This window comes from Stegastes partitus, unplaced genomic scaffold (assembly GCF_000690725.1).
Source record: "Stegastes partitus isolate 25-593 unplaced genomic scaffold, Stegastes_partitus-1.0.2 Scaffold1698, whole genome shotgun sequence".
Lineage (NCBI taxonomy): Eukaryota > Metazoa > Chordata > Actinopteri > Pomacentridae > Stegastes > Stegastes partitus.
This window is the reverse complement of record NW_007579429.1, coordinates 24,061-47,344: the sequence shown is the minus strand read 5'-3', so window position 1 is coordinate 47,344 and position 23,284 is coordinate 24,061. Positions and strand designations below refer to the sequence as shown.

At 42.0% G+C, this 23,284-nt stretch overlaps 1 protein-coding gene across 1 annotated transcript; it reads left to right on the top strand.

The window, feature by feature from the left end:
* The first annotated feature begins 349 nt into the window (after window positions 1-349).
* vax2 (ventral anterior homeobox 2) lies at window positions 350-21,668 on the top strand. Its single transcript, XM_008301679.1, has 3 exons — window positions 350-584; window positions 5,092-5,279; window positions 21,171-21,668. The coding sequence occupies exons 1-3, from the start codon at window positions 350-352 to the stop codon at window positions 21,666-21,668; spliced, it is 921 nt and encodes a 306-aa protein (XP_008299901.1).
* Window positions 21,669-23,284: the final 1,616 nt, after the last annotated feature.

Sequence of the window (23,284 nt, the reverse complement as noted above, 5' to 3'; positions counted from 1 at the left end):
TCTTTGCCAACTTACCTTGCAGGCTGCACCATGCATTTCTTCTGCACCTCCTGGCTATTGTAGATAGAGGCAGGACCCCGCGGTTTCTTCCCGAGCCGACTTCCTCTTCCCCTGGTTGGGACTCCGGACTGTGCGTCATGCCGAGACACCTGAAGCGCACTCCGGTTCCGTTGCAGGACCGCATGGTTCCTTTGTAACTGGATCTACTTTTCTTTGGAGGCAGAAGTGGGCATGCTCTCCTCGTCTCTGGAGAACATTTGCAAAGAGGAGAAGAAAGTAGAAAGAGAAGTGTGAGCGGCAGCTACAGAGGGAAGGAGAGATAATCTCAGAGATTGTAACTTACTTGTAGATGTTTGATCAGGCCACGACTATGGGCGATGGGAACCACCGCTGTGGACCCAACCCGCTGTGTCCGGACAGGATGGAAACAAAGTGCCGCGCCGACATAGGGAGCCGGTCCCCGGTCCAGAGCTCCACCGACACCCCGGGGACATCAGCGTCCACCCCGACGTCCTCCAGCGAAGACGGACACGACAAACTTTTGGGAGTGGACCCTGACTACTGTCGGAGGATATTAGTAAGGGGTAAGTGGACGAAAACAAAACAAACTGTTATTAATTCATTCTGTGCGTAAAAACCGAGAATCTGACATTTTTTTCCTGGAAAATAAGAACATTGTAACTTCACTATTATTTAAACACAATAGTCACAAATAATGAGTCGTGTACAACCATAAGCAGACACTGCTGTCCTCTGACAGACCGTGTGGACAGTCATTGCAAATAAAACAGAAGAACTGAATTAAATTGAGTTTAGTTTCAAAAACTAACTTAACATCGTTGTTAGTTGCATAAAGTGTTAAAATGGATATTTAAAAATATTATAAAGTGTTAGGATAAGCTTAAAAACACTCAAAACTTTGAAGGCTGGTCTGCCAAACACATGACTTTTATTTCTAAACAAAGTGGACAACAGTGTAACACAAACGGTGCATGAAGGACAACATAGAGCTTTTTATACTAACAATAGGAGACTTTCACTTTATAAATACCTGAATTATTAGAACATCAGACCTCGATGTAAATATATGTACATTTTTATTTATTTTTAATACAAGTAATAATGGGAAAGCAAGTTTTTTTTTTTTTTTTGTAGCAAATTATTGAGTGGCACAGGCTGCACCAGTCGTGGCCGCTCCTTTGTTCATGTGAATACAGCCTATAAAAAATTGATAAGTCAAATCAATATTAAAAACAATGAAACTTAGCTTAAACGAAATGTTAGCTCATATTTTTCTTTCACAGATAACGTAGAATTGTCTTTAAAGCATTTCTATGTGCAACAATCAGATCTAAGAAAAGCAGAAAACAAAAAGAAATCCTCAGATTGGATGATAATCAGGAATCAGAAACGCACTTCTGGCTGTTGTGCTGCTTTTAACAACAAAAGAGCTAATAGGAAAAAAAACACACACATACAGGAGATATCCAGCCACTGTTAAGCAGTGTGTGTGTGTGTGTGTGTGTGTGTTTGGTTACTTGTCAGCAGCTGATTGCCTTTTTAGCACCAAAGTTATGTTAATGAACACCGGTATAATATTTAATTCAGCGTTACGCAGAGTCCACGCCCTCCTGCAGGAGGCCAGCAGCCTCTCAGGGACACTGACACTTTTTAAAAAATACAGAAAATTAAGATCGAACATAAAGCCAGCAACTACCCTAAAAATAAATTAAATATATGCTGTCATTCGTCGTTTTGTGTTTTAATTATTTTTTAAAGTGCTAATATGTTGTTTTGGACTCGTAATATGAATTAAAATTGCCTAAAATATTTATATTTAATTCATGGTTGCTAATTAAATTTTAGAAAATTAAAATGTACAGTAAAGAGGAGTTATAAAAGCCAAAATATATACAACACACAAGAAAACTAAAAGTGTTTCAGGTTCCAATAAGTCAGACGAACATGCATCAGTCCAGACGGGAGACTTATTTACGGTTATTTGCATGAAGCCATTTGTTATAATCATTTCTGCACGTAGACATAATAACCTGAACTAAACTCTGAAGGAAAAAAAAATATCTGAATTTAGAAAATGTGTAATGAGGCATATTTCTTGACCTGTGAGTCACAGAGAAGTTCCCTGCGTGTATTAGCTTTTCTTTCTTTCTAATGCTTTCCAAGAAAAAAAATAGGAGCAGCCTGCACGAGTCTTCTCCGTTCACAAGTCCGTTAGAAAAAACATCACATTTAAGTGCAGCTGGTATTTTTGGTTTGGTATTTTTTATTTTTTTTGCCGTGGCGTGAAACTGTTTGCTGTGGATCGAATCAATATGTCGGCCTCTCAATCCACGGATACAGACGAAGGCTAAGGATATTATGGCTGCTTAGTTTAGTCTTTTATTGAACGTTGAGTTGTGCAGTGTTCTGGGTCGTGCACAAACAGCACATTTAGCAAGAACAAAGCCCAAACACAAAACAGTAACGAAGGGTTTTAAACAGTAAGCGACACCCAGAGAGGGAGAAACGAGGAAAAGTGGCAAAAGACAGAGAAAATATGGAATGGATGAATATTTAAAAAACATATACATAAATCCACCTGCTTCTTTAGAGCCTCGATCAGCTCCAGGAGAAGTGCAGGATTAGTGGAACACTTTATTGTACAGCCTTCATTGTCTTAGATGGCTGGGTTCTTAGATCGTGTAACCGACCAGTTTTTATGCAGTTTATCATTATTTCAGGACCTTCCCAACACAGGAAACACTGCGTATTATTTTTGTCAGATGGGATCTGGCAGACATGTGTTCATACATTCTCTGTGAACGTTTGTGAATCGTTAGTTACAGTCGTTACTGTGCAGCATCGGTCGCTGGTTAATGGTGTCCATCAGAGGAGGAAGTGGCCTGTAGGACGGATATGTGAGCCACTTTGGATGGGGATACTATACAGATCGTTCTGAACGCCTGCAGTGTGAGGATTTGTTTTTGAAGCTGAGTCTGGGTTCTCGGGTTTAGCGCGGAGCGGCCGGGGTCACCGAGAGGTCAGCAGGTCTGCTGCAGCCGCTCGTTTCCTGCTCTGCTTGCAAATGCCTGCACAGTTTCGAGCTGTTTTTTGGTTTTAGGTGGAGAAAAAAAATCTAAAAATAAATTGGGGTTCGTGCTTGTGTTTTTAGGAAGGTTTGGCCTCTTTGGTAAAGAATCTCATTTGACCGGCGACATATTACGCAAAGCTACGATACGTGCGTAAAGATGGAGACCTCATATAGCTGAGGCCTGGAGGCAACCACACATTGAAGAAAAGCTGTCTGTAGCAGTTGGATTGAAATATCTGTTTCATGCAAATCAGAGCATGCAAGTCACAGAACTCATGAATTCTCTGCGTTTCACAAACAAATTTTATTCTCGTGGAAAAGTCACATTTTTACGCAGTAACTCTTCCTCTGACGCACCTGCTCTATTTTACAAGCGACAAAAATGTTTGTTTTTTTTATCACCTTGTTTTCAGATGATGTTCATGTAGTTGGCTACGCGCCTGTACAATGAGCCCATTTTACCTCACTGCTAAATAAAAAAATAAATAAAATGTTCACGCATTGTAGACCATGTGTCGCCCGTTCAGTTAGCCAAGGCCTCCCCATACAAACACTATGGGCGCTGGGTTCAATCGGTTTTGTTTCATATTTAATTCAGGGCTCTTCATATTTTATCCGATTGCATATTTAATGGCTTCAAAACCCTGGACAAAGAGGAGTTCGTGTCTGGCCTGCGCGTCCACGCAATGTGATAAACACGAATAAATATTCTCGGCCACAGTGTTGCCAAAAATCCAGGATCCGGAGAGTGTGGTGTGAGGAGACGGGGATTTAAAAACTCGAAGCGTCCATGACAGCAAAATTAAAGTTACGTGTCGTGATTTTATTTGTTTATTTGTTTGTTTTTGGAGTAGATTGTGTCCCTGGGGCTTCTGGGTGTAGAATGGAGGGGAACGACAAAACGCGTCAGTCAAGAAGATCTAACTAATGTTTTTTAATTTCTTTGTAATTCTCAGAAATGTTGCATACTTTTGTAACTTCAGTGCTTTTACATATATATAAAATTTAGGATTATTTATTTATTTATTTTTTTGACACTAATAGAAGAAAACTGTTGTATCAATGTGAAAGCGTCTCCTCCACCACACGGGTACTGATAGATGCTCGCGGACAGATAATGACGCACAGCACTAATACTTGGAGTGGACGCAGCGCTCAGTGAAGCTCAGCTCTCCAACTCCTTTTTGTGCAGCTCGACTCATTGGAAAAGAGATGCAGTGCTCATAGGAGCAACCAGAATTTAACGAAAGGACACCAGCGAGTAAGAATTAACCATTTACGTGTATTTTAAGCGTCGAGGTGCCACATACGTACTCACATGGACGCGTCTATTTGCTGGAAACTGCACGTTTTCACTCTCTGGGCCTGTGGCTACAACCAAACTACACAAGCAGCAAAAGATTCATTTAGATTTTTTGTCAGTGGGGCAAGTTTTAACACACTTTATTCAATTTAAATTTGCATATTATTATAAGCAGATAAATGACTTTAAGCAATGGCTTCAAGACAGAATGATAAGAGTCGGACGTTGTTATTAACACTAAAGCAGCCACGACTGTAAACACAGATAAAGTAAAGTGCTGTTTTGCACACGCTTGGCTAGCTGCCTCTATACTAATGATAATAGAGGCTTTCTCCAGGTCTGCTAGCCTGTTAACTTTCTCTTGTGTTAAAAATAACACACACACTCGCCCATTCATCTATCCCCCCTCTAAAGCCATTAGCCTATAGCTCTACTCATAAATATTACATCAGCTCGACACTTTATAGGCCTATAGTCACTGCAGCCGTATAGACAGGTGTGTTTCTGTAGCTTAAACATGCTAACAAAAAAAAGGCTCAGTTTATATTCTAGCTTACCGCCAGCTGTAGGTGTGCAGTAATGAGTCGGAATAATAGCCTCAGTTGAATTCTTGACTCGCTTTGAACTTGTGCAGTGTCGCTTCTAAAACAACCCACCTTCAAAAATGCGCTGAGACGTGTGTTTCTGCCCTGGACAGACGCCAAAGGCACCATCCGGGAGATCGTCCTGCCGAAGGGCCTCGACCTGGACCGGCCCAAGCGCACGCGGACCTCCTTCACGGCCGAGCAGCTGTACCGGCTCGAGCTCGAGTTCCAGCGGTGCCAGTACGTGGTGGGGCGCGAGCGCACCGAGCTGGCCCGGCAGCTGAACCTCTCCGAAACACAGGTAAGAACCGAGCCGAGCTGACCGACGCAGGCCCAGTGTTTGGAGGGTGTTCCAATACAGTACACAAAACACAAAACCGGGTGCTTCATCGTAGTTTTGAAAGAATTCTGACCACATATTAATTTAAAAAATGTCGTTTTTTAGCTGAGCTAGCCGGTTGCTAGCTAACACGGGCATAGCTTATGGCACATTAAAATAATACGTGTGTCCTTTTGGGATAATTGAATACTTCCAGGTGGTTTAAATTAATATTAGCATATTCTTAATGGCTTCGTCGCAGGTGCATCCAGAGGCTTTAATTGGCTCCTCAGCCAATCAGAAGGCAGGAGTGGAAAAGCCCCGCCCAAAACAGCTTGGCGTCACTAATGGCGTTGTCTCAGGATGATTAGTATTATTTTTTTTTAGTTTGCCGGACCAAAACGGTTTTTTTTTATTTTGATTTTTTGGTTGTTGCCCTTTTATTGAACCGGATTCATTCAAAAAGGAAGGAAGGAAAAAAATAATCACCCATAAATACACGGCAGGGGCTTGTGTAAACCTGTCAGTACAGGCCTGAAGTGAGCAGTGAGGCCTGTCAGGCCAAAGCCACGCTCACGTTTCATCTGTGTATTTGTATAGTCTTGATAAATTATCTACCACAAGTCCGTTTTGAAACTTTTAAAATATGCCTGCTTACATTTATATAAAAATCTGTACAACAGCATGACTACCAAACCTAAAATGAGGCGACACCTCTCTGACACGTTCAACAAAGGAAGTTTCCATCATGAGGCTATGGATTGAATTGTGCATCAGCCGTCTGCATGTGTGTGACAGAAGGAGCCTTATTGTTGCATGTAATTTCGTTCCTATTTTGAGCAAGCACAAAAAAAAGTCTCTCAATACGGTGTATTTGGTGACATGATTTAATAATAAAAGCCACAGAGAAAGACAAAATCTAAATATAAAATGTCTGTTTGCAGCAGTGCGCCTTTGTGATGTAAAACTGCACACATTTCATGGCGCTCATTCATGGACCCTGTGCGCTTCATTCTCAAATCTTCCTGAAGCGCCATGAGCCCAACCCCTCTGTTTTTATTGTGAGCGTCACAGCAACATGGAGACATGCTGCAGGGATGCTTTCTAGCCAAATTACTTTCTTTATTCAAACACCAAAAGAAAGGTTTGGAGAATATTTTTTTAACCAAAGTTGACAAAAACACAGAATTTCAACATTTTGACCAACATGTAAAAAAATAAAAACGTTATGACTAGTGTGAGTTTATGGCAGTAGAGTGCACTATCCCTAAAATTCCAGATGCACTTTTAAAGCATATTCTTCTTTTAAAAACAACATTTTATTTAAATTTAGGATTTTTAAATGCATTTTAAAGTGTTGTGTGCCAGTGAAGGTGAAAACCTGCAGTCACTTAAAACCAACAAGTGTCTTACTGGAGGAGCCGCAGTCAATAAAAAATATATGTCTGTGTGCGCATTGGATATGTTAACATCTTCTCTTGAGCAAACAACTTGCAAGTCAGAGCGCCTGTAGCAACAGTTGTGTTAAAGCGAGGATGTAAGCCAGAGGGGTTGGTTTCACAACGAAATCTTCAAAAATAAATCTAGAAAATAGGATTTCTTAAATAAAAGTATCCCCAAAATGTATCCCGTTAATGTAAATGTGTAAGAATACGAGCAGATCAGCGCCAGGAGGCTGGTTTCGAGGCCTTTTGTGGGCGCTTCAGACGTGTAAAAACACTTGTTGCAATTAAAACACCGCACAGGAACTTTACGCATCATCACTGCGGGCTGTGAAGTAAACCAACTGTAATATCTAACGACAAAAAAGCCACTCAAACGTAGAGGTGGTGGGATGGAGGTGTGTGCATGTGTGTGTGTGCTTTTGGGAACACAGAGCAGCCACTGTGCCCCTCATTAGTGCTGACTCTAGGGGTGTTAATGGGAGGGCCTCAGCTTCCTGCTGCTGCTGCTGAGGAGACGCGGGGCAGCAGAGGATTGGCTGAATGAAAGCGTCGAAACAACTGCCTGGCCTTCAAGTGGGAACCAAATGTAAATAATAAAAGTGTCTTTGATAATGGTGTAAAATATTAAACCCATCGCGTTGAAATTTCTTAATGCTATGTGCTATTGAAGCAGCTTTTAAGCGTGATCGAAAGGCTTTTAGCTGGCATTAGTGGAGTTTTCTTTCTCATTATTATCTTCTTTCTATTTGTGGCGCTTGCATGTTTTTAAGCAAATGCGCCATTCAAGGCTAATCATGCACAGGCACAAAGGGAAGATGGGACCTCTCAAAGTTCTGGGCCCCTTTTAAGCGAGCTGTTTGGGCTGTTTTCTGGCTTTCAGGTGACTTATGTTGTTTGTTGATGTTTGGAGTTCACTATTGAAGGTTTTCACAGGTTTCACAGCAACTAATCTGATTTTTATGCCTAAATTAAAGACTGCTTGGCGTAAAAGCAGCTCCATTATAGCACTGTGGCATCTTTTTTTTTTCTTTTTGTAATGTAAAGTATCTATCTATCTATCTATCTATCTATCTATCTATCTATCTATCTATCTATCTATCTATCTATGAAAGCGAAATGGTTTGTGATGGAAGACAAACTATTTTATTAATCACTTGGCTGAGTTTGGAAGCTGGCAAAAGACACTGCGCTTTACTTCAAAGCAACAAAAGGCCTTTGGAACTTGGAGTAGCTTGGATAAGCTTGTTTTGAGTTTTTTTCGTTTTTCTTTTGAGCGCAATATTTTTTACGCAGTCGGAGAAACGGTTACATCCTAGATCCCGATTACGTTCCTTATTCCAAAATTTAAAAATTAACTTGTAATCTACTCAAATAAATTAGTCTGAAACTCACTGGCACTTTAAAAACCTGCCGCACAGAAAAGGCGACTTGCTTCATTTTCTCTTTAAAATCAAACTTCTCGCTGCGTCGCGCCAAACTCGTGCTCGACTCAGTTCTTATGTTTAATGCAGCATGGAGGCTTACATCGGATTTTTATCGAGTAAAAATCTGACCAAGTGTTCACTTCACTTGTTCTGAATCCAACTCTTAAACAAACTTTCCTTTTTCTAACATGTGAAAGTCTTTGGCACTATGAAAGCAACAGGCACATTTTCATACTTCATACAAACGCGACAGGCCTCTTTTATCTGTGACTGAAACACAAATACTAATTACAGTAACATGGGAGGTTTGATAGTTAAGTGTTTTTTAACAGGATTTGGTCATTGACCCATGCTCTAACTCCCATTAGTTTGGTCAGGTATTCAAACTGATCACGCAATGAGGCAGCAGACATTGGAAACACACCCGCACGCACATAAGTAGAGGGCTAAAGTCTTATTCAGCCAGACTTTAGAAAGACCTGTAGAAAATAAATAATTGGGAAATAATTTAGATTAATTTCCCCCCCACAAATCTTCTAAAAATAACAATTTTAATGACTCATGCCAGTCTTCATTATCTTTTTTTCTAATTTATTCGTCTCACTCGCCTCCAGAGTATCTTGCAAAGACGCACAGATCTTAAGAACTAAATTTAAATTTTGCTTTTTCTAAATTATGGTTTCCAAATGTATTTCTGGTGATGTTTAGCTCCAGTTTTACGGACATAAAAGGAGTGATTGAGAAACGCTTACCATACATTGTGCGCAATTCCTTCTCCAAAAACGTTTCTCTTGATTAAGGTTCAGTCACCAAGGATTAAGTCCAACAAACAAATAGTCAAACTGTTCAAAAAGCGAGACAAACACAGAAGAAAATAGTTTGTAAAACTGTCTGGAGCTCAGTGCTGTTGACGTGTGGGGGGTGTGGTGCGTATTCGGCGATGACATTAATAAATAGGTCAGTAAATATTTAAGATACGTTCGCCTGCGTGTGTTTACGTTTCTCGATCGTGATCCTAAACGTGCGTAAATGCGCAACGTTCATGCGTAAAGTTCATATTCAGCACTAATGTCGTCGATTTGCTCGATTAAACGAAAAATATTTAATAAGTAGTTACAACTTCGAGTCAAAAACAGTTTTTTTGTCTTCAGAGTTTAATTTCTAATCCAATTAAATTCTCATTGTAATGGCTTAAATGTCATACATTTAGAGAATTCAGTCCTATTCAAATATTTGCGCGTTCAAGTGTCCGAAAACGCGCGTCCACAGACGTGTTTTTGTCTCTTAGCTGCAACAGTATCGTGAGAAGAAGTCGATAACTCTTCTCCCTGACCAACTCGGAGCTCTCCCTTCATCCCGGCAGGTGGCTCCCCGCTACAGGGTAACACAGCAGGAGGGGGTGCTGTGCACACACGCACACACTCTCACACACATCACACACATGCATGCATGCAAACATGCAGAAATCCTGAACTAAAGCATGAGGGTTCCTGCGTTTCAGTTACCTTTATGATCGGCTTCCTCGTGGATGATTACAGATTATAGGATTGATGGACACTTGTAGATGTCCACCTTATGTTGTGAAGATGTGCAAGAGGAGGTTGGTTGTTCAGTGTTGATGTTGGGGTGTTAATCCTTGTCTGAAAAAGACACTGTGGGAGTGCACAGCAAGTGACTTTCAGCTAGTTTTCTTTTTAATTCTGTTCACTTTAATTACTTATTGTCTTTTTAGGGCCCTTTAGGTGGAATTTATTATGTGAATCCTGTTTCTTTCACTTTAACCCTCATGTATACAGACAAAAAATGCATTAAGCTACTTTTCTGGGAGCATTTCTCACAAGAAAAAAAACTTTCATGCTTCAAATGTCCTCCTGGTCCTGGCTGCAGTCTGACTTCAGGAAATTCCCATGCTGTGTGGCCACTTTAAGCTCTTCCTCAGTCCTCCAGCTGACGTAGAAGTTGTCATTGTATCAATCCATTGTTGCTCTCAGGCCTTCCATGGCAAAGCTATGGATTTAATGGTCGCTGTGCTGGTTAAACTGGTTTAATCCGGCAGCAAATGGGCGAGAGCTCAGTGATGAAATTATGTTTAATCTTTAATGTAAAGCTGGCAGAACAAAGCACAGATGTGGGCCAGTGTTTGCACTGCTTTCCTTTTTTCTCATCACGGTCATTTGAAGACATAATAAAGAAGGATTTTGATTTGACATATTTCTGCTTTAAAGTACACGTCTGGCTGAGATGTGACTTAGTGAGAGGCTGCAACATATTTAAAATATCACAATGTCACAGCCTTTAATATTTAGCTGTCAGAAATTCTAAATTCTAAAATAATGAACAACACTGGAGTGAAACCTTTGTTGTTGTGTCACTTTAACCAAACTGTGGTGAACTGATGATTTAGTTAAACTTTATAAATGCCAGTGCAAAAATTAATTGTTTGCAAAATGAACAAAAAAAATCTTAAAAAAAGACTGAATTATTAGCTAAATCTTTTGTTTGATTTTAATTCCAGATAAATATCTGAGAAAGTCTGAAGCAGACAGAAAATTCTCAGCAGCATTTATGGCTTTTTAACTCCAGATGCTTCACATATTAGAAACTTAGCTTGTATGTATGTTTGAATGTACAGTATGTGTTGTGTTATTAAGTCTTGCACTTATCCACATTAAAATACCAACAGCTCCTTCAGAATTACACGTGCATTTCTAGAATATAAACTGAAGTCTGTGGATACCTGAAGTGAACTTTTTAAATCAGTTGTTGAAGAAAAACACAAAAGCTAAACTACATGATAGAGCAGACTCCTAATATTAAAATGTAGACGCTTGTCCTTTTGTTTTTTTTTCTTAATTAAACACTCTGAGTGAGTGTATGCGCCCCTGCAGCGACACACTCTGACAACCGCCCAAGACGAAAAACTTGATATAATGAAGGTATTCAGATATTTTAGTGTGTCAAACTGTCCTCCAGTGCTCGACTGAGCCCCCCTGTTATGGCTGCTGACGACACATCTTTGGATTTGCGTGCGTACCCGGATACTTGATATGATTTGGGAGCAACACTGACCTTAATGTGAAACAGCCGACTTCTAACAGGTGTATAAGTCACCCGAGATCAGCGTCACACTTCTTTTTCGTGCCCTGCTCGCTGTCTTTTCTCTCAGATGGATGATTTCTTGATCCCAGACAGCCTCGGGCACAGTTTAGTGATGGCTGTGAATCTTTCAAATGATGCTTCTTGTTGCTGTATTTTTGCTTTCTACACCGCAGAGAGGTTAGAGGTCAACACTGACCCCCAGATCACTGCATCTGGAGCCGGTGCTGTTTTAGAATCGTGTTGTGTAAAGCTCCAATCTATAAATAATAGTGTTAATATTCTTACTATGGGCACTGTGGCTGGATGAGGAACCTATAAAAACTATGTGATCCTCATGTGACCTCTTATGAAACCAGGTAAATCTAAATTCCCTGTTAAGAAGTTACACCTGCTTGTGCAACTAGAAAGTACCTGAAAATATTTGTTTATTACGATATAACAAGTCCGCTGGTATGAAGAGAAATCTGGAAAATTTCCACAATGCTGTAAAGCGAATTGATGTCATCTCCACAGCAGTGGGTTCCTGAAATACATCTACCTCTGTTTTCCTCTGCAGATACAGGAGACAAGATGACATGTTCGTGTTTATGTGTGTGTCTACTTACAGTGAATGTTCCCGTTGTGTGTATTGTTCTCCATGACGGCCCAGACAGACGATGTCTGGCCACTTGTCTGGAGCGTAGAGGACCCGGTCATGACGTATAGCTGTGCAGATGTAGCAGAGAGACGGCCGCACACTGTGGGGTTTGTCCAAACACTCAGAATGGAGAAAGAGATAGGAAGGGGAGGCCGGCACACAGACAGACGGACACTTGCTGCCTTTGTGCTTTCAGTTAAAATGTTTGGTGTTGTAAAGAAACAAGCTCTTTCCTCTGCGCTGGCCGAAAACTAGAGCATCATCTTCAAAACGGGGAACTTTTGTCAGACCCGGTGATGGTCAGGAAGAAAATTGTGAGGCTCTGATTATCTAATCAGTTGATTAAGTAATCAAAAGAATCTAATAGCAATTATGTCTTCGTTGCCTTTGTCCTTAATCACTCTCGCAGATTGAATTGACTGGCCTCATCAGCTTCTGGCAGGGTGAAGTGTGTGTACGTGTGTGTGTGTGTATAGGTGTGTGTGTAGCCAAGGATAATAATGTAATTTTCCAAACATATGGACAAACATGTAATCCTTCAACTGATGTGGAAATAGGAAATCAACAAAATTGGATACAAGAGGTTCTCACTTTTCAGACACAATCACACACACACACACCAAACACACACACACACACACTCGGCACCTCGAATCTGACCGCAAGTCGCCACCAGACAGTCAGAGTAGCCAAAGGTTGCCCGTGCGGCCATTTTGTGACGAATGGCAAATGAGGTATGCAACGACACCTGCCTGAAGAGGGAATGCTGTGTACGAACCCAGAACGTGCTTACACAACCGCATATGCTTTGTAAAACTGTCAGATAATTGTAGAGGAGTAGAAGTATGAAATTGAAGATAATAAATATACTTAGAGTTGCATCAAATGGCTGGAGAGGTTGGCTGAGGATCTGAGCGGCCGAGGATCCCAGACAGAGATACTGTGTGCACAGACATGAAATACAAGAATAAAAGAGTGTCGTGCTTCTCTTTCCTTTACCAGCTGTGGCAAACAATCCAATATGAAAAAAAAAAAATAAAGGTCCTTGTTGGTTAAGTCAGATGTTTGGGCGTCATAAGGCTGCGTGGCAAAGACACAACCCCAGATTTCGGCTTTGCGCGATGAGAAATTCGAGAGACTGCGGGGTGACATGCAAGAAAAGTCATGGACCACATTCAAGCCCCTGCTGACTTTTTTGGTGAATGAGCATCTGTAACATTACAGTATGTGAAGGGAGGAGGGAAAGGCTGTTATCTGAAGCTGGAGGGGTTCACCCGGCTGGGGAGGGGGCAGTCGGCGGATGGAGGGCAGGAGGGAGGGGCAAAGAAAGAGAGAGAGAAAGAGGGAGGGATGAAGGGAAAGAGAAAGAGGTGGGAATCATAACAGCCCCAAGTGCTTTTTCGCTAAGGAGGATTAGGCAGCCATATCTACCAGCGATTCTATAAGACGGGGTTAACCCCTGGGTGAACCTGGCCGGACGTGTTTGCAGGTTTAGGGGTCAGGTGAAATGTGATGATGGTGGTGATACTGTTGTCAAAGTGTGCGGTGTAAGAATGTGGTGTAGGGACAGGTGGAGGGGTCGGCTGAGGAGGGCAGAAAGTGGGCAGAAAGAACAGGAGGATCAGGGTGGAGGGGTCGTGTCGAGCCGCTTGTATCAATACTGGACGCGAAAAATGACGCGCTGGTGCAGAACCGGGGCCATGTTGTACTTCACAGGCAGCTGACATCAGAGTGAGGAGGGTACAGTTTTGTAACTGAAAAAGCAACGTCAATGCTGATGTAACACCGTGGATTCCCTAAAGATTTATGATACAAGGTTCTGATGCATTATTACTACTTAAATGATTTTATCTGTGTCAGACTGTACGCCTTTTTTTTTTTTTATGTGCAAGGAACTCGGTGTCCACGAAGGTAGACTCACTGATGAAATCCAAATTATTTATCGCATTTATATTTTAGAAAGGTTCCTCTTTTGTAACACCTACTTCTTCTTTTTTTTGCTAGACATCAAAAAAAGCTTTAAAACAAACTCCAAAATGCAAAATATTAGCAAAACTAAAACAGCTTCGTGCCGAGGGTCCTCAAATTCCCAGAAACAAAACTGAGGTCATGTCGTTTTACAACAAAAACTCCACCGTCCTTCACAATAAAAGCATACAAATGATCAAAAAAGGTAGGATAGTGAAGAATACAAGGTGAACAGATGGAAAAGAAAAAGCAAATTGTCGTGATGGAACACTGAGCAAATAAATAAAAACATCAGTAAAAAAAAGAGAGCAAATATAAACAAACAATAATTAAAATGCTAATTAATTTGCCTAATATAATAGAGGGGAAAATGGAATCATGGGCTTTAACTTTGTGTCTGCTTTGTGAAAACGTGCTTTTTCTGTAATTACATGTGTGTCGTCCTGGGAGGTTGATTCTCATCTTTGAATTTATCAGAAAAAGCGTCGCTCCAAAAATCCCCAAAACAGTAATCATAATTTATTATAATGGAGTTGTAAATAATTGGTGTCATTAATAGCCAGGTGTGCCTCTGATGAAAGACGTATATACTGATCCTTCACACACAGTTGAGCAAGTCATTGATTTGGTCCATTACCTCGTCGCGTTTCCTCTGTAATGGCAGCCAGCGCTCCATCATATACAGTACAGCTGAACACACACACATACAGATGAGCTGCCGCTGGCCCATTACATTACATACAGTTGAGTATCCACTGGTCCGTTACATGCAGTTCAATGGCCCCTGGTGTGCCTGGTACAATCTCCTCCGGAAAAAAGTGTTTTCATTGTGTGTTCGTCACATGCCTGGGATCAGGGGGTCTGAACAGGGTCACACCCGGAGCACCGGGCTGCTAGAGGGGTCATGGAAAGTGTAAAAGAGTCACCAAGTGTCCTTCTTAAAGACTTAACCATCACAATCCTGCATTTCACTTTGCATTATCTGCATTATAGAGCCAGAGACGGGAGTGTGTTTTATCACTTAGATGTTTTAGCTAATGCCCTCCATCATCGTAGCTTAGGTCAGTTCAGCTTTATGAAGCGGGGAGGTCGAGTGATTAAAACAACGCGGTAAAGCTATCATGGGGACAAATAACAACACGGAGAATTAGGAATACATCAAAACAAACAAATCCTGGTTCTAATTTTACGCGGTTGCTCGTTTCAAACTTGGCAGTGTCGAGCTGGGACACAGACGAGCTTAGGTGATTTATTGAACCACACATATGGATGTCCACTTGATCTGTACATTGGGTCTTGATCTGGCTTAACCTTTCTACCTCTAGCCCAGTTTGCCTGCCGCTCCATTTGCAGCTGCCTGGAGTCGCGGTGCAGGGCTCTGATTGGCTGACCTCTGCCCGACTGGCCTGTGTATTCATGCATGCCAGCCTGATCATCTCCCCCCTGACCTTGAATTCACCCCGCCCCGTCTACATTTACCCCCATTAATTTCATTTATTTTTTTTTTTTTATCCCCTACCTTGCGTTTCGTCGAGCAGCCCATTGCTCAGTCCTGCAGAGTCCCACCTCTGTCTGGTTTCACAGCTCCTCGAAATGTAAACCGATGGCATGAACGGCTGTTTAATTTGACAGAAACGTGTAACAATTTGCAATTATCAGTGACAATTTCATATATTTATCTATGACTGCACAGTGTGATATAAAGAAATGATTTAAACATTTCATATTTTAACATTTTTTAAAACAATCTTTGTGTTTTTCTCAACACACTCACAGGCATATTGACATACTTGCACACACAGAACACAGGCCTGCACCGTCAGGACATAGACGTAATAATAAATACTCAGTTTATTATTACAATATATACGCTCCTTTAATCCTGTTAGAGCCACATTTGTAAAAAACCTGCAGTGTCGAGCTCTCTTAGTAAATTATTTTAAACATAAAACATATATTTGTGAGCCATTTTTTGATTTCTTAATAATTAGCTTCGTCAGTAGGAACCACTCGGCTTTGCTCTGCGTGCCACAGACGCGGGGAACATTTTAGGAGGCGGACCAGCGTAATCTTAAAGTAGCAGGCACTCGCTCTTAATTTTGGGCATTTAAAGAGGCAGCAGACATCTCTAAAAGTAAAAAAAACACACAAAGGGGGCACCAGTTATTTATGATGCACTGTTACCTCCATGATATAACGATCCGACGGGCATTTCGGCTAAAAACAAAACCCCCCATTGCCGTCCATATTAGTTCATAAGGTGTTAAAACGCAGCTCCCCGTCGCACCATTTTTTATCATGTCCCTCCCTCCAGCGGTCTTGCCATCTTCGGTCCTAACCTCCTCACCCGGGCCCTAACCGTGGCCCAGCAGGCCAGAGTGCACCAGGGTGGGGTGCAGAGGGTAAGGCTGGGGCAAATGCAGGTCACGCCATATCCAGATCTCCCTTGGTAATCTCTGCCCCAGCTCTGAACCCTGGATCCCATTAAAAAGGATTTACATCCAATAGTGTAGATGTACCAAAGGCAGCGTTGCTTTCTTCTCTTCTCATCATTTTCCCCCTCTAATAAAATCCCTGTAAAACACCAGCAAGCTTTTTTTTTTTTTTTCTGTCCCTCCTTCTTTTTTCCTGGCGATGGACAGGAGGACTGGGACGTGAACAGAGCACTGAGCCACACCCACAGCATGGGGAGAAAGGAGAGGGATTGGCTGAGAGCGAAAAACCTTTTATGGGATGTGGGGTTTTTTGGCAGGCGTCGGCGCATGACTAAAATACAGAGAGAGATCTTAGAGAGGCAGCGTGTGAGCTAACGAGGAAGAAATCTAGACCGAGAGGAAGGAGACGCAGCTACAGTTGATTTGGGCAGCTTATTCCACCCTCCTGTTGTCCGTCCCTCCCCCCCGTCTCCCCTCTTATCTCCGTCTCTGCTGTCCCTCCCTCTGTGCTTCTTTTGGGTCTTTGCAGTAAGACGTGCTGGCATCAGTATTCCTCTCTGAGCTGTGGGATCCGCTCCGATCCCATTATTTGTATCGTGGTTAGTAGCTGAAACTATGATCTCACTTGCCCTAGCTGCATGTTGAGCCCGCCTTACTGTAGTTAACAACAGCCAGCCTGATTACTTCCACGCAATCAGCGGCCCGGGTGAGCTCCCAGCCTGGTGAGCTCCTTGTCACGCTGGCTCAGGTGTTTTAGAAAATGAAAGTTGACTGATGCCAATTGGACAAAGTCGACTGTGTTTCCACACTGCAGGGTCATCGCGGCGCTTTGAAGAGGTCGAACCAGGTGAAGAGAAACTTTCTGCACCCTTAGGAAGCCTCAAAGTGCGCTTGAGCAATTACTTCGGCCCCCAAATATTCCATAGCATTCACAGAGGATACATTCTGTTTATAAAAGTTGTGTATTTGAGTCTAAATGGGACCATAATTTAGAAAATTAACACCATGCTGTATTAAATGAGACTTAAATCTAGCGATCGAGACCATAAACTCCACATGAAAATGTTCACTGAGGTAACAAATCAAGTGAGAATTAGAGCAATCTTCTCTCTGACTTTGACACAATCTGACCTCTTTTTGCAACCAGAGAAGTCGCCCCCTGCTGACCACTATAGAGAATGCAGGTTTAAGGTGCTTTCATGTTGACTTTTCTTTCCCCATCTTGATTATACAGTCTGTGGGGTTAGATGAGCATGTGTTCAGTGCACTTTGTTAGATCAAATAAAATAAAAATGGAGAGAGGAGGGACGCAGTGATGTAGAAGTTCTGAAGTTATTTCATCGTTTATGTGGACTACATGTGACCAATTCATAAACTCAACTATAGCTGCTGCACAGATGTTGTAGAAAGCAGGAATTTTGAAAAGCATGGTGCTGACAGTAAGAAAGCACCGTTGAATGTACACAACGGCTCTGCAGGTCCACATTTTTATCTGGTGATAAGTTAAATGTTTTATTATAGAGCATACACAGAAACTTTCTCATTTAATAGCCATCATCAGACTTGTAGATATAATTGGAAGTGGCAAAAATTAATGCATTTGAAAACTACAATGCCCACTGACGTTCTCTTTCACAGGGAGCCTCTACTCCCTCATCACACGGCCAGTTAGCCCGTTGTCTCTCCACAACTTTCTCCCAAGTCACTTTTCACTCTCCATGCAGACAACACGAACCCCAAACATCTTCGACTCCCATTTAGAAAACTTTGCCTTTTGTGAAGCTCAGTGGCTTGTGTTGCTTGCTCACAGCTGGAAAGTCTAACAAAGTACCATATCTTTTTTTTTTTTTTTCCCCCCCCTGTCTGTGTTGCATTGCAGCAGCGTAGTCAACCATTCACTGCTGACCCTGAAACTATTTTTTTTGTACTTTCGAATCATTTGTTGCCTTTATTAGCTGGCGTACAATAGAGAGGTAGGCGACTACGAGGGGAGAAGGAATGCCAGATAGCACTGGGCTCGGCCTGAGCAACCCAAGGTCACTAGGGAATTAAATTCAAGAGAAATTTAGTGACAGCTTCTGTGATTTTTAGCCACAAATATCTAAAAACAGGCTAAAGCTTCCAAAAGTTTTCTAGAAAGAGCTTCAGCAGACGGATGTATTTTTGTATAACAGATACAATAAGATAATTTTTCTACTGTCAGAACTGCATGTGGCTGCAAAACCTGCACCTTGCTCTCACACTGTCTGCTGGACATTTGGACATCTGCTTTGGTGTTCCTGTAAGAGCAGACCGAGAGTGTTCGGGGATTCTTTGAAATTAATCTAAATGTAATTTTCAACACCCGAAAGGTCCGCAGACGGAGCAGTGGGTCATGTGAGGGCTTTGCGTGTGTTCATGAATCTGAATCCTGCAGCGTTTGTATTGTACATTGTTCTCTTGTTTTGTGTGCGTTGTGCAACTCTTATGAAAGTTTTTCTTTATAATTAAAGTAAGCTACAGACCCTTTACGGGGCTTACGCATTTCTGCTGTTACAGGAGTTTCCTTTTAAGTCGTCTGCTGCCAATCCCCACTTATCAGGGATTAGATTACTGGATTTCTACGAAAAATCATGAGGAGGCCGATGGAAAGTCTGGAGTGTGTGTGTATAAATAACTTTCAATGGATGAACTTACGCTGTCCCAATGCGAGGACGACTGGAGGAAAAAAAAAAAAAAGTGGGGATCGTTTGCCTGATTTCCATTCAAAACAACATTTACTGTGTATTTTTTTTATTTCAAATACAGTTTTAACACAAAGAAAATGTTCAGTCGCAATGAATCCGAAGCGATGAAGGAAAGTAAATGTAAGGAAACAACACAGATTTTTTCTTTAATATTTAAAGTTGCTGGTAAATTATTCAAGATTGTAAATTAAAGCTGAAATAAACAAATAGTTCTGCACTTTTACAACTGGATGCGAGGGTTTGTTGTCATTGCGAATTAAGCCAGTTTAAGTTTTGGACAGTTTGTTGGACAAATCAAGACACTGTGTGATGTTTTTGTCTCAAATGATTCTTCAGGTAATTCAGAAAATAATCTAATAATCACATGTAAAAGTAATTATTGGTTGCAGTCTTATTGAAAATGTGCATTTAATTTTAACTCAGTGACTTTGACCTGCAGTGTTTTTAAATCTGTTCCGAGATTTTTGAGAATAAATATTTAAACGCAACGCCTGAAATATTGACTGATTTATGTTTCATTGTAGTTTGGCACCTGGTACAAAAAAATCCAAATTTCCACCATAAATTGATGCAGAAAAGGCAGAAATTGGTGCCTAAAAGTGCACTAAAATGCAAGAAAGTTCAGTGTTTGATGCTTGAAATTGGCTGCTTCATGTGCAACCCCTCATGTTGAAGTAGAAGCTTTATTTTACAGCTCACCTTGTACTGATGTTTGAGGAAAAAGAAGAAAAAAAGTGTCACTCATGAAAGCACAGCACGTTCTAGGGGAGATGACTTAGTTTCCAAACAGATCTCTTTTGTTTCTTGTTGTTACTGATTTCTTACAGTACTTTTGTCCCAGCAGGACGTCTCGGTTATCTCAGTTTATTTGAACTTCAACTGTAAATCCAGTTTGCTCGAGTCACCACAGAAGCTTTCCCAACTTCCCTGAACTTGTTTCAGATTGTTCACGCAAATGATTTTCGACTGTTTTGGGATTTTTATCGCTAAATTGTTGGTGTTTACAAGCCGACAACTAGTGGAAAACGTTGAATTATTACGCTGAGCCCTCCGCATGCCACGCTGTGAGATACTGTGAATCTGCTGCGAAACACGGAGCGAGAACTGTATCTCGGTCAGGATTGTATACATTTTTCATGTGTGTGATTCCTCTCAGTGGTGGCTCTCCGTGCAGCGATCTGCTGCGACCTCACCGTGCCCTCTAATCAACATCCCACCCAGCCCCAACTATTCCACACGCTATACATTAAAGCTACACTGCGCGCCATCAATTAAACATGGCGGACAAGGACAGGCAGAGTTCAGCGAGCTTTTCTCAATCTGCTGCGGGTGGCGTGATGGCTCGTGTGAGGAAACTCTTAAGTTTGCTGCCGTGAGAGAGGACGGTGGTGCAGATGTTGGTGACAATTACGTGTTTTTGTTCTTTTAATTTAGCGTTTTCTTTCTTTTTCTTTTGTCGCCATCACCTTCTTCAAAACAGCTTGATTTTGGGGGATCTTTTATTTCATATTTTGAACATTTTATGACAATGCCGTTCTGTTTTTCTGCATCATGGCTGCGGTTGAACCAATATTCCCCCTCTGGTGCATAGCTTTTATATCGCTGTCCGTCCCCATGTGCATTTCTAGCCTCTTTGAGCTATGAAGTGTGAGAGATGGTAAAGTGCAAGGGACCAACCATGATCAAATGTGCAAGGAAAACAACAGAGTTGATCCAATTGCTGGTTCCAGGGGATTACAGTATTTCCTCTTGTTCTGCACGGATTTATGCGTGTATGCCTGGTTTACCGCTAAGGTGTTGCGTGCTCTTACCGCTCGCAACTGTGAGCGCACAGAACATGCTACACATTGTGGATATGCATCAAGCAGAGGTCACAAAGAAGTCAGTCACACATGTGTTCGGCCTGTGGAAGGCATCAGCTTGTGAGGAGGATGCAGGATAAGCCAGGATGTGAAGCAGAGTGTGAGTTAGGCTCGTGCAAAAGCATGTAAACATCAGAGAAGGGAAGACGACAAAGTGGATAGCTTATAAGTAATGAAACGCTTAACAGAAGAAGGTTTAAAGTTCATAGAAGTTGTATGTATGACTGTGTGTTTGTCGTGTTTTTCACAAGGTGCGTGTTGGGTTGTGTTGTTGCAGGTCAAGGTCTGGTTCCAAAACCGCCGGACCAAACAGAAGAAGGACACCACCAAGGATTCAGACAAGCGCTCCTCCACCTCGTCCGAGTCTTTGGCCACCTGTAACATCCTGCGCCTCCTGGAGCAGGGCCGCCTCCTGTCGGGCCCCGCCCCGCCACCCAACTCCCTCCTGGGGCCTCCGACTCACCCGGCGAACGGCTCCCTGCTGAGCAGCCCTGGTGGAGGCTCCTCCACCTCCCCGGGGATCAGCAGCAGCACTCCTCCCAGCTCCCTACCAGGCGGGACATTCGGGCTTTCGCTGCCGTCGCTGGGCGGCGCCCCGCCTTCCCCGCGGCTGGGCGTCCCACCGCCGCACTCCCTCTGCTTCTCCATGCCGCTGCTGGGGGGCGCTCATCACGAACTGACGTCCACCTACGGCTGCGGCTCCTCAGCTTTTGAGCCGTACATGCGGCTGGACAGGAAGGATTCAGATCTGGGTGGGAAGAAGACAGTTTCTTAAGTTACAGTTTTAGGAAGGAGAGGGGACACTGACTTGTCTTTGTAAGAGCTTTTCTCCTCAGTCTCTCGCCCTGCCACCTCTTTGACACTTGAGCGGCTGCAGAGAGGCAAAGAAAGCACCCTGGATCATGAGAAATGTGAAAAACAAAGTGACTGGGTTGCTTTCACGCAGCACCATTTTGTGCCACAGCACTGTTTGGCACACTGACACAAAATGGTGAAAAAGGACTGGATGTGGCGGAGAGCGATGATTCCACTCCCCCACGCAAAACAAAAAACAAACAAACAAACAAAAAAAAGAAACTTGTGAATTTTTGCAAAAATGCCGTGTGTGTATGTTCCAGATGTTTTTATCACCGCTCTCTTTGCAGTGGTTTTAAGTGACTCTTCACTTTTTGTCCAGTGAGTTTGTGTGTGTGGTTTTCTCTCTATACAGGCCTTCATTTACTGTTCAGGAAAAAAAAAAGAAAAAAGAAAATACTTGACATGGATATTTCAGATAGAATCAGCGTCTGAATGAGACAAGTGATACTTCAAAGAGAGCAGTATGTACACATTTCTATTCTTGTACAAGTGGCCATGTTTGATTTTAGTTGATGTGCTATCACAATAGGAACAAACACTGAAGAAAAAAAAGAAAAAAAAAAAAAAAAGAATCGTAGCATTTTAATATCAGTCTGTTTGGTGTCCAGCTGTAGTTTTTTGTAAATTCTTTATTTGGTTGTGTTTGTGTATGAAACAATATGTGGTAGAATCTGGACAGATGGTGCAAAATCACATATCTAGATCTGATAGACGAAAGGACATGAAAAGAAAGACGTGTAGTGATGTGATGAAGCTGGTTAGAGTCTGCCAAAGCATTTACAGACGACGCTTTGGAGGTGCCACACTTGTGCACTCCAGTCAGGCTGGGAGAAATGATCGATTCACAGTTTCCCCCTTTGAACAACTGTCCTAAAGATGCAGATGTTAAAGAATCAGGCTGAGTTTTTGCTCTGCATCTTGTTTAGCGTGATTAGGATTAGAGCTGCACCTCAAAAACATGAATGTGCAGCAATTTTTTTTTAAAAATCAGTTCAACACTTTGTTCAACCAGAGACACCAACTGTTCTTTTTAGTACAGTGAAGACAGCACAGACTGAAAGATTCATCGAGAACACACTTGTCCTAATAGTTAATAACAGTTCATTGCAGCCCCGGTTGAGGCAAACATGTCACCTGCAGGATTTGCTGTTTTTACCCCAATTTTTTTTTCTTCTTTTTCAGGTTTGTTCATAATTCGTTTACCGATAACACGAAAACAACGTCTCAGTACCGTTCCACCAGGTCGTCACATCCATAACCTTTTTACTCATTTTTATGAGTTAATAAGCTGCAGCATCTCATGAGAACATTTTTATTGGTTTATTTTTCTTTACCTTTGTGTTCGATGACATTTGGCTCGCCCTCCTGTTACACCTAAATGAAAAGATTCCCTCTGATCGCCCCTCATGAAAGCACTTTATGTTTGTAGGTATTTATACATCCTCCTGTATCTTCCTCGTTTTGCTTTTAAAGCTCCTTATTCACTCAAAAAAAAAAGCTTCCCAGCTTTCACAGCTTTAGTAAGAGTCAGTG

What these genes read in the sequence shown, in the direction of transcription:
- vax2 (XM_008301679.1), top strand. Translation starts at nt 350, where the DNA reads ATGTTTGATCAGGCCACGACTATGGGCGATGGGAACCACCGCTGTGGA. An exon ending in TCGGAGGATATTAGTAAGGG is followed by an intron (nt 585 to 5,091) that starts GTAAGTGGACGA and finishes TGCCCTGGACAG; the next exon opens with ACGCCAAAGGCACCATCCGG. An exon ending in TGAACCTCTCCGAAACACAG is followed by an intron (nt 5,280 to 21,170) that starts GTAAGAACCGAG and finishes GTGTTGTTGCAG; the next exon opens with GTCAAGGTCTGGTTCCAAAA.